Here is a 13882-nt window from a genome sequence, read left to right on the forward strand (position 1 = left end):
CAAACAGCACTACAATAGCATTACTTACCAGGAGGACTAATTCTACCATTACTGTTCTGCCTTTGAAGATGTTCTTTGTAGCACACTGAACACATGCCATTTGTACGAGGGTTCCCATAAAATCCGCAACCAGTGGAACAAAGCATAGGCACTTGGCTACGGTTGGTTTCTTGAGCCATTTTCCCTTCTTCTACACACCTGAAATTGAGAGATATAACCCATTATTTAGAGGCCTCAGGAAAAACTCTTTTACAGTTAGTGTTCGGAACTCTGGATTTCCCTAAGGTTCATCAAGATCTTCTAGAAAAGACATTTATGGATAACCTAAAACTTTCTTCATAAAATTACCACAAACACCCCTCTTCAATGGTATCTCCTAACTATTCTCAAATGGTCAAACTTCTGGATGAACTATTGATACCTGTCATTCACTGAGAATTTTTATTTATTTATTTTTTAACCAGTTGTAAAAGAAAAAAAGTTTCTCATTAAGGAACTAAGTATCTTAACACATTAATTATTCCATTCAAGATCAATTTAGGTCTACCATTTAACCCTCCCAATTAAAAATTAGACTGAAGCATAGACGATTTTAATTCCTGCAAGTCAAAACAAAGATAGATTATCAGTATCACTGCTAATCAATGCTTCAAGTAATATCAGTATATATATCAAAAGCAGAGATAAGAAAATCCAGAGGGAAAGAGGTTTCAAGATATTTGCATATTTCACCAGTTGCCAAGTTATAAAACTAAATTAAACCACAGTCAGAAGTACACCAGGGTAAAAACATTTCCTTTTATATAATATGTATTTGAAGCCAAATGCTAACAAGTTTCCCATTATTTTGTTTTTAGACAAATATCCTCAGCTCCTCTCACACCCACAACCATTACATTTTGTTTTTATTTCCCAAAAGCACATGAAATTGATACCTCGAAAGTAAATCTCTGGGTTGCAAAGCTAGGAGCAACACAGAAACAGCCCAGTCTTCTGTTCACAGCAGTAAGCTGCTCTGCTCTAAGGACCACAAAGTACTCAAGACATGAGACAAGGGAGATGTACAGGCAAGAAGACAAAAAAAATCTCAGTATTTTATTAAGCTTCAACCTGCAATTAAGGTTATTTCAGCTGTTTGACTGCACTCTCCCACCCCAATATAGAAGCATTTGATTTTGACACACAAAGCCCCCATTGACCTCAAATAGCAGCTAAATTTGATTTTGCTGAAGCATTGTACTTGTAGCTAAAAGAGCACTTTCATGCCTGCCTTTCTCCAGATAACCCTTCCGAATGAAGCTGCAAGTAATGCATGTGGGAATCCAATTCTTATGCTGGCTGAGCCCAACATAACACTTCACTCAAATGGCTCAGCTGAAATTAACACAAGTTTTCTCTGCTTTGGTAACTCAAACCACTTTAAAGGTGAAACCTTACACAAGTCACTCCTGGCATAGTACATTTAAGACTGAACAACTAATTACAAAACGCTTTGGACTGAGTATTTCAATGGCTAATAGAGATTCGGTGTCACAAGGCAAGTATTAAACCTTTTAATTTTAGACAACAGCAGATTAAAAAACCCTACCATACTGACTTTCAAAATTTACTATGGTTCCTGCTCAACAGTTAGCTTCAAGCAGCGTGCAGGAACCCACTAACAGCACCAGTTACTGCTAATTTTCTTATTCCCCAACACAACTCTTGCTGAAGGGACCAGGTGCTAAAGCAATCGCACAATAACAATTTCTAACATGGACTTAGAGCCTGCCCCAATTCAATAAACAAATTGGGAAAGATGCATAAGGATGCCCAGAAGAAGAACAAGAAAAGCTGGACCGAGTTCCAGCTCAGCCAGCTCCCGAGTTCATTAAGCAGTGGATCCAGCCACCAGGCAAAGCACAAACCAATGGCATGAAGCTCCAGAACACTCAGATCTCCAAGGGAAGTGCCAGGGATTCTTCTGAAGAGTTTTAATGAAAGCCACAGGAAGCGGAAGATCCTGTATTGGTTGCTAATATTTTGGGAATAAAATGGAGAAAAGAGTATTGAACTGATGCAATGTTAGGAAGTCGAATTAGAACGGGGTTGAACCTCTACAATAGCTTGTGGCATTCAGAAGGGGGCCATGGCATACACTGCCCCCACCAGCTCCACTGCTCACCAGGACCTCCGCTGACCCACCAACTAGATCCCCGAGCCAGGAAGAGAAAGAAAGCCATCACAAGTCTTCTGACAGGTCAGTGAGCTCAATCAGTCCATGCACACAAACCAAGATAAGCACCACGCTCAGGGGAAAAACTTGGGAAGGGATGTGAAGGATGGTATGCAAACAGGCGGGATGCCACACAGGGGACCACCCCTTTCAGCAGCCTGCAAGCTCCTGGGTGAGATGCTTGACCTGATCTATCTAAACCCTAAAGCCACAGAATGCCAAACCAGCACAATAAGCACTTGTTGCCGAGCTTCTCACTCCCTCTCCCATGCTGTTCCCGCCCTTTCAGTGCAAACAGGCACTGAAACAGATCTAAGTGATCAACCTTAGCAAACCAGCCACTCAAACGAGTTGCATCTGTCAAGCTTGCTGGGCACAAGAGAGGGGTTAGGGTGGGAGACAGCAGCTGAAGACACACGGGGAACCACTTGTTTCAGCAACTGAGTGCGCTGAAAGCCTTAGGAAAACCATCGGCCAAAAGCAGGCGTTCAGAATACAAGGGAGTTGAGATCCAAAGCGCCGTGCCTCAGTGGCATTCCTGCCCCACGACTCGGGCAGGAGTCAGACGGCAGCAAGCACAGCACGGTACACCTGCTGCCCTGCCTCTGGAAGCAGCCACTGAACAGATCGCCGAACAGATGTTTGGGGGGAGCGAAGACTTCCCCCCTCCAGCTCCTGGCTCAACTTCAGAAGACGTGCTTCAAAACCGTCTGTAATTCCTCATGCAGGAAGATCCACGACGTCGCCGAGCCCAACCATCACGTGTAATGGTGGGCTGTCACGGAAATTGCACCTTAGCAGGGCTGTGAAAGGGGTAATCCTGCTCGCACAGCCCCGGCCCCCGCTGCGCGTTCCCACCCCTTCCTCTGCACTGGAGCCGGCAATCACGAGGTGAGTCAGAGCAGCTCCTTCAGCCGATGGAAAAACAGCAATATTTATGCCGGTGGACCGGAGAGCTTGCAGATCTGACAGACAACCAACTCGAGAACCAACGCGCGGTGCAAAGGAAGCGACAAGGTTAAAACAGGACGGCCCCTTCTAGTGGCAGCAGGCCATTACTGGGGATTAAGCTACTGTACAATACACGCCAAGCACATACCCTATCTGTAGTTTCAGGACTGGTCTCCTGGCTTGGCTCGAGTACAAAAGTGGAAGTAACTTCATAGCTGCAGTGACAGCAAGGTCTTGGGACCAACGTGGCCGCATATATGTCCCCCTCGGAGGTGTCACAAAACAAGCGTGGAGCTTGTAATGCTGCTGGAGAGGTTTCCAGGCTCTGCCTGTTCCCTGCAAGCTGTGCTAGCACAATGCTCATAGGGTCACCCTGATACTCTGAATGCAGAATTGATTCATCTTTAAAAAAATTTTTTTACAATATTTTAAGCATGTTCCCTGCTGTGCTTTATAGTATAGCTGTATAACCAGCTGTACGAGCACTAATGCGAGGGAAGTGTACTAGAGGGAAGGGCAAGAGCCTTACACAATCTTCCCCCAACACAACCCCAGAACATCCACTTTGCTGAAGATTATGGAGGAGACGGCCTCTTTTCTCATTAGCTAGAAATTGCTAAACTTAAGCTGAGATTACCTCTGGTAATTTTTATTACTGCTCAATTCAAAAATACTCTTTGCTGCCACTAGAAGTCCGCAGCGCTGTGTGCTACCATGCTAAATCCTTCTTTTTCTAGCAATTTAGACTAAAATCTGCCCATTTCTGTTAGCCTTGCTATACAGATACCTTCCTGTATCTATAAGGCCTGACTCACCAAAATCTCACACGCAAGTAAAACACTAGCCTGCTGACACAGGTCCCACCGTTCGCTCCTCACCAGCACACGTCCGCAGAGGGTAAATTATTCTGCATACCAAGCAGCAACCACAAGGAACCATATAAAGGACATTAGTGATTATAACCATATAACATCCACAGAGCTGAGGCTGTGGAAACGCGAGAGCTGGTTAAATCTGCTGGACGTCAGGCTCGCTGTGAAGAGAGACGCCTCTTCCAACACTCCACAAAGCAAGTAACAAAATACTTACGCACATCCTTTCCCCACGGAGCAAGCACCTTGATACTCGGCTTTTTTTTTTTTTAATTAAAATGTGTATACGATATGAGTTTCAAATAACCAATACTCTAGCTTTACAGGCTTGAAACGTTAATCAGTGAGATCAGAGAGCAGCATTTAGTAGGATTAAACACACAAGGTTTAGGAATAATCTCTCTTTTTCCCCCCTCCCCTCAACAAGAGGAGGAAAAAATCCTAACTCTGCAGTCAGCTCTCTCTTCATCTGTCTTCCCCTAAGGAAAAGATCCCAAATTCAAGTTCTCCTTAAACTTCCTTTCCATTCTGGGATGTCCATTTCAACGGCATTTATTCTGTTTCCCTTCCAAGCCTTTTCTGATTACAATTTTTGTCGTCTTATTCAACACTGTCAACACGAAGGAAAATCTCCAGTAGGTGCGCAGTGCACAGGCAATTCCTACTCCACCACCGGTGCTTTAAGTTGCGAGGTTGTGTTTGCCATCCCTGCCCCATCAACCACCCCTGAAGTACACTTCTAAAATCCATTACTGGTATGAGAAGGATCCCTCCCAAATGCTAAAGCCGAAGCTAAGGAGACCACCCAGCAGCACTCAGCTGCTTTGGCTGCGGTAGCAAACCCAAAGGCAGTCTGAGGCTCTCCGATGCCAGCTTTGAAAATACTCCTCAAAGAGAAAGCAGAGCATTTAGTTCAGGCTCCTCTCCTCACTGTCAAGGACGATGGATCAGTGCACTGACAGATCTCAACCGACACTCATCTCAAATCACTTAAAGGATGAGTCCAACTCTTAAACAAGTGATTAGAATATTCCCTCCTCTATCATAATCACCTTTATAATGGAACAGTTCTCAGCACTGATTTAACAAGCACCAGTGCTAATGGTCATCTTCCCCTTGTGCTAACGAAGCAAGGAAGTAACTATAAGAATGGAAATTGTGCTGCTTGAACATACAAACCTTCATCCCAGGCCCAAACAAAAGCCAGATATGAAGTTGGGTAGACTAAAAAGGCATTTAATTCTATAGCACATGCTGGTACGGCTATCTAATGCCACCTGTATCACCATAGGAAAAAGGCGTGTTAGTACAAAAAGTAATAAATAGGAAATGCATTCCTCCACAGGCTTATCAAAACAAATGACAAATAAAGGCCTAAGAAAAGAGCTCTGTTGAATCTTGCTGCAGAGTTTCCAAAGGGCTGTGTTAGAGGATACCAGTCCCCAGCAGAACCCACAGAAACAGGGAATGGCTGCTCAGGTGTCACACTGAAAGCAGGACGCTGCTCAGGGTATAAAGCCCCAGAAGCATGAATCAATAGCGAGTTACAAAATAGTCCTTTCTCTTTACTCTTCTGCTCTCTCCCAGAAAGCTCCAATTTACATTCACAGAGCAGATACTTGTAGCTGCTTTAAGGCATTGCCATGTCCCAGCAACTTGCTAGGGAGCCAAGAAGAACTGGCAGATTTGAATAGGGGCCTCAGCCATTAAGGCTCAGCCCAGCTTTCTGGTTGCAGTCAGACATGTCATTTCATCTACAGCTCACCCTGGCTAAAACACTCCAGCTGGTTCAGATTTGCCAGCGTAGCTGCATGTGGAGTTACACTCTGACCCAGTTTCATCAGAACGCTCTGGGTTAAAAAAAAAAGTGAAAATGGTTAAGGACCAACTATGCAAGCAGATCTGTAAGGGCAGTGACCTCTTTGTTCATGTAGCAGCAGAACACACAGCTGCTGCATTTTTCAAAACACAGGAGTTATCTAACTTCCTCAACACCCAGAGAATCCCTGCGTTTTAAAGCTTTCAGTTGACTCCAGTAGGCCCCGAGTTCTCCTTCTGCTCACAACTAAATGCAGCTTTAAATTGCAACTTGAGCTACTGAAGCAGATTTTATGTAATGACTTAATATTGAAAACACAACATTCAAACTAGTGACCAAAGACTTGCGTAACATGTTCTTGCAACTCACTTGACAAGTCATCTAATATCTACTTGTGTTCCAGTCTATTCCTGTTGAACAGCTTTTTATTTTTGTTTCATGCATAGGCTTATTTTAGGATAAAAACAAGCACTTATATTAGGCACTCCCTGCAGAAACTTTACCAAAAAAATGGAAAGAGTCTTTTCTCCCCTTCTAATTCTAAATAGCTAGCTAGTTCAGATCTTTCAGTACAAAAATTAAAATATAAGTAAAGTTTGGACCCTCGAGAAAGCTACGCTCACCCTACAGCATAAATCCCAGATTTAAGATGGGAGAAAGACTGTTTACTCACATAGTTCAGAATCACATTGGTAGAAAAAGCCACAACAAAGTGCAGTCTCAGAAATAGAAGGTGGACAGAAAACACAGAGTACAGGTCTTACGAAGGGAAGGAACATCAGCAACTTCCGTAACTGCTCTGAGCCAGAGTACCCTACTAACAGCGTTACATCATTGCACAGCCCAGGAACACTCGGTATAGACAAAGCCCCAGTGTTAAGGAGTTTATATTGTTAACTTCAGCTGCCTGCTCTTGCACTCAAGGTTACACGAGGAACAAGAAAACATTTCACGACCACCTCTTTGCTCTTAGTAGGGAAGAATAAAGATGCAGATTCTATACTGGTATCAAGAAGATCATTGATAATAAGGATTCAGCTTTCCATGCTTGCCTGCATACACTATTAATAGATGTTACTTTGTTTACTTGTGGCCACCTTCAACCTTTGCAAAGTACGGATTACGAGAACCAAAGATTAGCTTCTGTAAAACAAGGTACTTTAGAAACTCATTCCCCTCATACAAACGCATCAAGTTACTTGCAGTGACCACTAAGTATGCCTACAAACAGACAACAGACGCAAGTTGTTCTTGTCTCCAAACCTTTTACTACCTTCACCATACCAAATAAAGTGGCAATTCCACGATGTTCACCACTCTACTGAAGGCTAAATCCTAAAAGTAATGAGAATGGTAACAGGTATGGTTTATTGACTAGTACAAGGAGTCACATGTCACTTACATGGGATTTCTAAGAGGTAGAGCACAGACAAAAGTTGTTTCATGAGTGCTGGAATTCCAGAAAGCTGCCACAGGGAGCTACAGGCTTTTGGTACCAGATGTTACCCCAGCAGCACCTTACAAGACTAAATGCAGTGCTCTGTATAAAAATTTCAAGAATCTTCCTATCTTGGATGTATTTCACACAAAGACTAAAGTAGAAAAGTACAGTTCAAGATACCAAGGTGTGTGTGTTTAGATGTACTAAAAATAATGTTTGGATTTCTTAGTTCAAGACGACCAACACCGCTGCTTTATTAGCGTTAGGCCCTCGTGTATGGCATTATCCAAACTTTGTGAAATTCAAAGAGACACCAGTCTGGCAGAAGACCCAACAGCTGCTTCTTTAATTCTCATTCCCTAGCAGCACAATACCCTTGAAGACAGTCCCAGGTAACGCAGGAAACTCCAGCCCAGAGAAGTACCTAGCAGCTTTCAGAAACACCACCGCTAGCTCAAAGCTTTGGCCTCTTCAGTGATGATTGTTAGAAAATCTAAGCTGACAAAGCTGCCTTTTCGGAGAGGTCAACCTAAATGCAAGTTTAAAACAAAATAAAAATAACTGCAGAGCACAAAAATCACTTCTACCATTCAAGAGAAAAAATAGCCAGTAGCCCCTGGAGCAGGACACACTTGTTTACAGTAACACAGGATAGGGACCTTCAATAAAGATAACTAGTTAAACATTGAAAGCACCAAGAGCAACACAGTAACTACAGTTATTTTGTACAAAGCAAAAGACAACTTTTGAGTGAATTACAGACCAAGCAAAGTGAGCAAGAGAAAAGAGCAGGTCATGTTTCTGGAAGCTGCTTTTGTAACGTTATCTCTGGGAGAAGTCCAAGAGGCATATCTGAGGAACGCAGGGAGGACACCGGCCAGCACCCTACTGGTCACGCTGTCCTACCCAACCACCCTTAGTCAGTAGGCAAGCCAAAGGAGACAAAGGCTTCTTTCTTGCAAAATGTGAAGGTGCACTTGCTTAGTTTAGCCCACCCAGTTCACCTACGATTTGAGACTAGAGGTAGCAGGATTGTTTTTGGAAGACGGCTGTCTCTGTGACAGGAGGACAGAAACCTTACATGAAGTTATTATGGTGATAGAATACATAAACATGAATAAAAGAGCACAAATGTTAGGCAGTGCTGTTCAGGCGTCTGCTCAGGAGGAACGATTGAAGAGTTACACCCATTAGAAAACCAAACCATCTCAGTAACTGCTTTCCAGCAGCCTGCCACCTGAGCTTACACAAACCAGTTTCCATCAAGTGTAGCTGAACTGGTGTCAAGCTGCAGGAGCTGCTGGGTGAGCCCTCTTCTTCCCCGGGCACAAACTCTAGAGAGTGCTATCTCATAGCTCTACTTTGGCATTGAGGTGCCTGGAGCCAAAGACAGCAGGAATCCTCAAGTTACTCTCCATATTTCTATCATAGCTCTATAAATTAAAAGAAGGCATGTCATTAATCTGTCAGGTTTCAAATAAATTCTCAAAGTGCTCCAGAAATGACAAGACAGCTTACTCTGAAACAGGCAAGACAAAGCCACATTTGGCTTGCTTTGGCACCACACAGCGCAGTCAGCCATTTCAGAAATCAGGGGTTGGGTAAAATTAGAAGATCCTAAAATTCCCTACATTCCTTTACGATACCAGACCCAAGTTTAAGGCATGTACACAGAGGGCAACTCCATAAACTCTCTTTCATGCTGTGTTTCAAAACAGGTTTGGATTTACAAACTGATAAAAAATAATACGTAGGGAAGATTCAATCACTTACAAGATTACCCATATAATTACTAAAAGAATAGATACAGATTCAGTAATCGCTTCTTTTGATATTCAGTGAATAAGTAATCTTCTCACAATACAGCATAAGTTTCACTTATTTTAAGCATATCAAACCCAGAAGAGATAAAAGCCGCTTTAACACGAGTTCCCAAAATAGACAGCTTCTTGCTAACAAAACACCTGTTGCTGAGAACTGACAGTAAGCACAAAACACGTTATAATTTGTTTTTGTAAACAGCACCATGTAGAATTTTAATTAGCTCATAATGCTACAGTTCTGCATAGGCCTAATGCTCAGGGAGGTCCTGCTCTAATATTAGGGTTCCTAGATGTTAATAAATAAAAGGATCATCATCATCACTTCTGGTTAAGGCATCTTGAATTCAACTTAACTTCCAAGAACATTGTGATTATCATGGATGATGTGTTGTTCTATTTAGAATGATGCACTATGTCTAATTTAAGTGTTCAAAATTATACAATACCCTTACTGTGGTTTGATGGGGAATTTAACCTAAAGCTAAAGCCTGTCCAAACAAACAGGGTATTTAGGGACAAGTTTTCGGCAAAAGGGGTATAAGTATAATGTTCCCTGTGGCAAAGCTGCATTCCTGGTCTTTTGCAATGCACTTAAATTTAGCCAAAGATTCAAAGGTGCTACTTTGTTTTAACCCCAATGCGATTCCAGTTTTGTTGTTGTGTTTTTTCAATCGTAAGGGAAGCCAGCTTACACGATCCCAAACAAGTTACTGAATTGTCTAAATAGTAAAACCAATCACCCTGCACCAAACATACAAAAATATTACACAGCTGAGCAGCAGCCACCATGCTGGGCAACTGATATTTATCCACCCCTCAACATTTACTGCCACGTTGCACCAAATACATGGCTGTATCAGCTAACTGGTCACACTAACCATGAAGTTGTGTGTCTTTCCTTAGTTTCCTTTCAACCGCCACACTGCTTGAAACACTGCAACAAGCGAGCGGCCGAGTGCAACCAACCAACGTGCATCCAATTTGTACTTCCACGTAACCAGTGCAGTGGTTTCATGGTATGGGTAACTTAGGCTTAATGTCAGCACACCAGGAACTGATTTACCTCGAAGACTTTGTTCTTCCAGAGCCTGGAGGGGTTCCTGCACCTGGTTCACTGTGCAGCTCTGCAGTTCTGTGCCAGTAGAGTCAAGGTAGCATTGCTCTGCTGCAAAAAGGCGGAACTACCAAAGTAGCATTGGACCTCAACTCTACGCCGCAGCTTCAGCCATAGTGGAAGTCAAGAAAAGATGAAAGCTGCATATGGCACAAAGAGGCCAGGGTGGAAATTACATACGAAATGCCTTATTGCAGCCTTAACTATCTGAGGCAGTGTCAGATTAATAGATGAAAAGTTAAAGAATAATCCGAAATTCACCAAGTGTAAGGCACTCTCCCTTCTGAAGGTTTCTAAAACTATACCACTTGCTCAGATGGAGGGGTTGTCAGAGCGTTTAGGAAAAGCTTAAGAACTATTGGAAGAAGCTTAACTGAGGACAACTGGCATTTTTCCCATTGCCATCACAGAACAGACAATCAGTTTTTTTCTACTTCTTTTCTTAGCCCATACAGAACAGACTGCATAGATTTCAGTTACTCAACCTGAGCAGGACAAAAGCCAGAGCTAACTGCCAGCTTTCGAGTAAAAGTCTACGTTGCAGGCATTGTGCTTTAATCACACTTTTTCCTTACTAATATTCACTTCAGGTACAACTCCGACCTGCTTTTCTGACAACCAAGTTTGCTATTCATTCTGTTTTCAGACTAGATTCAACTCCATGAGCAGGCATTTCTAGTACGAGGTCTCCCCCGTTCACTGTCCAGAACACTCAGATCAGCAAGTTAAGAGCACAATAGCCTAAAAATAGCATGGCTGGATGCCACTGTCTCCCATTTAATATGATGGTACCTTTGTACAGAGTTCTTTTTACAATTCTACAAAGAAAAATACAGCCATAAATAGCTTTAAGGGAGGGACTTGTATCCAAAGGACTGAGCTGTTAAGCAGTGCTTTGGGATTCCCCCTTTTTCATCCACCCATATGAGAAGAAATTTGCATTTTGAACAATAATTCTTTAAATACATCTGACTTCTTCTCTTGCCATAGTGATTGTATTCTGCCAGAGAACAGATCGACACATGACAGAGTAACAACACCTTCCAGAGAAAGGAAAATTCATGATCTAAAGGAGAAGTACAAAAACACAAGCCAGATCTCACTTCAGTTACTTTGCTTAGCATACTAAGGCCGCTTCATCCGTTCTAACGTGTGATACAGAACCTGCTCAGAAGACATCAAACCTCATTTTGTGTAACTGCATGGCTTTCTATCACAGCACTTGTTCCCTTTCATTCATAAATACTGGCCAACAGGACTTCTATCAGGAAACACTGGAAAAAAGGACACGATATACCCCATTTATTAAGGCATAAGGTCAGAAATACGTGGGAGATCAGCAAGACCAGAGCCCTTCAGTGAGCCCTTCAGACACATTCGCATGCATCACAGCTTCAGCTGCTACATTACATTAGGCTAATTCCATGAGTACCATTTGTTTTTCAAGCTGTGGCAGTGCACTGGCATTGTCTCCCAGAAACGTGTCTCACACTCCTTTTCTGATGGGAACACACACAAAAATTACCACTGTTGAAGAGTATCTGTATCCCTTGCATAAAAGTCACTAATTTCACCCATAACCCTGGATTTTAAGAGAAGACTTTCTCCTATTTTAATAAATAGCACTGATGCTGCTTAAGAAAACCCAGCAATACCACAACATGCCTTTTACTTTGTATGTGCCACCCTGCGCAAGTTCACCAGATAGAGCTATCAGCTCATACAAAGAAGTTTCAGCAAATTCTTCATCTCAGGCCTTGACAGTTTGAGAAATTAAGGTGTCATAGCTGCATCAAGGACAGAAATATTCCTCAACAGAACAGACAGACTGATATTTCAAGCATTTTGCCTGTGCAGCGGGCAATCTGTGGTAAAAGATAGAAGGATAAGTAGGTAACAACTAATCAGGGATTTATTTAGACACAGAATGACTAGGTATAAACTTAAGACCATGGGTCACATCGTGACTTTGAAGAACAACAAGCTAACTCTTGCAATAGGATCAAAAAGACAGAGCAAAACAGCCAAAAGTTTCACAGACACTAAGAGAGAAGCAAAGGCAGGAAGGCAACAATCAGCTAAGCGACTGGAGTGTGAAATCAGACTTGAATTTTAGGGTTTTTTGTTCGTTTGTTTTTGTTGAGCTTATTTGTTGACGCTCCTCCAAAAAAAAAGTTCAGAAGCTAGTCAATTACTCCACTGCTATGCTCAAGAGTTTTCAATTGAAATCAAAGCCCTACGCCAAGTTTCACTAGACTTATTAGGAAGGCAAAAATATTCATGCACTGCTGCTAGGCCAGTCCACAACAAATCAAATACTCCTTGATCTGAGTATTGGTCTCAGCCTCAGCGCAGTTTGTCACACTCAGCTGACAGTGTTTATTATGTAACTAATGACACACTTACCTTGACCTATCGTTACTAATGCCTCCTTCCTGCTCTTCCAGGATACTTTAAACAAAGCCCATGAAAACATACTGATATTCAAAACAACCCAGTTGAGCAATTCTAAAGTCTCTTCCCTAAAAAATTTTCTAAGTAAGTCTGCCCACGTTGACACTTTTTTCAGGTATGAAATCAAATGGTTTCAATATAACAAGCACTAAAATAATTACTTTTCTAGTTATTTTTCCCCAAGACAATAACATTTGGTTGATAACTAATCCTAATTAGTCCCTACAAAATCACTTATTCAAGGACTGAACACCAATACCCAACAGTACATCATACTAGCATGACATTTGGATGGTAGAGGTTCAGCATAACTCTTGTAAATTTCACTTAGCGAACTAACTAGGCAGGAAGAACAACCTGCAAGTGTTTCAGTTTCTAAACACTCACAGCACAGGCACTTCCTTTGCCCCTGCCTTGATAAGGCTCTAATGCAAGACGCTTCTGTTGCACAGAAAATATTCTACTACGTGGTAAAGTTACATTGCACTGAAGATCCTGATTCCATATCATCATTTTAGAAAAACATCTTAAATTCACATAGGAGATAGTAGAGACAATTTCATCCTTCTTTGCAGCCTCATCTGCCCTGCCCTCAAGAAACAGCTCGATCAACAACCGGTTAAATGTTTTCTTCAGACAACCTAACTCAAAGATAAGACTTGTGTATAAAAAGGCATGAAACTGCCCGATTTACTTACAGAAGCTCTGTAGTTTTGTCTGTAAAATCAGCGGTACTCTTTTTGCCTCTCACCTCCAAAAATTTAAAGCCTTCGGTATCAGCAGCTAAAGCAGCTGTCTTCCCCATGCAGTATTTTCATCAGCCTGATTTTGTGCATATATTCAATGGCATACGCTGTCCAGCCTTCTGCCTTGTTCAAGCTAATGGTGAGAAGTCAAGTCATTGTTTGAAAAAAACAAAACACGCCCAACGCAAAACATTTAACCAAGCTGAGAGCACCTCACTTCTGTCCTCAAAAATCCTGCTATTAAGCTTCCACATTAATTTGATAATGAAGTTTATATTTGTTTCCCTAATCCTTCACATGGATAAAAATGCATTAGCACTGTGAATCACAGGACGCACCAGCGCAGTGTTGTCTTAAACCCTGGGCTAGTTAAACCGTTCAGGCGGTTGTCAGGGCCTGCCAAGTCAGCCACACTGTTTATAGTTTCGTTCTACAGATACAGGATTA

General features: G+C 42.2%; 1 protein-coding gene across 8 annotated transcripts in view; it reads right to left on the minus strand.

The window, feature by feature from the left end:
* Positions 1 to 13882, minus strand: part of ZFAND6 (zinc finger AN1-type containing 6) — a 44084-nt gene that overhangs the window by 13607 nt on the left and 16595 nt on the right. For 7 of the 8 annotated variants that reach the window (XM_040569483.1, XM_040569481.1, XM_040569476.1 and 4 more), the window contains one exon: positions 29 to 198. In XM_040569483.1, the coding sequence (XP_040425417.1) occupies positions 29 to 179 (151 nt within the window). In that variant the 5' untranslated portion in view covers positions 180 to 198. Of the gene's footprint in view, positions 1 to 28; positions 199 to 13440; positions 13569 to 13882 lie in introns of all 8 variants that reach the window. The other variant, XM_040569478.1, reaches the window with a different exon arrangement.

The sequence above is a fragment of the Cygnus olor genome, chromosome 11 (genome assembly GCF_009769625.2).
Source record: "Cygnus olor isolate bCygOlo1 chromosome 11, bCygOlo1.pri.v2, whole genome shotgun sequence".
Lineage (NCBI taxonomy): Eukaryota > Metazoa > Chordata > Aves > Anseriformes > Anatidae > Cygnus > Cygnus olor.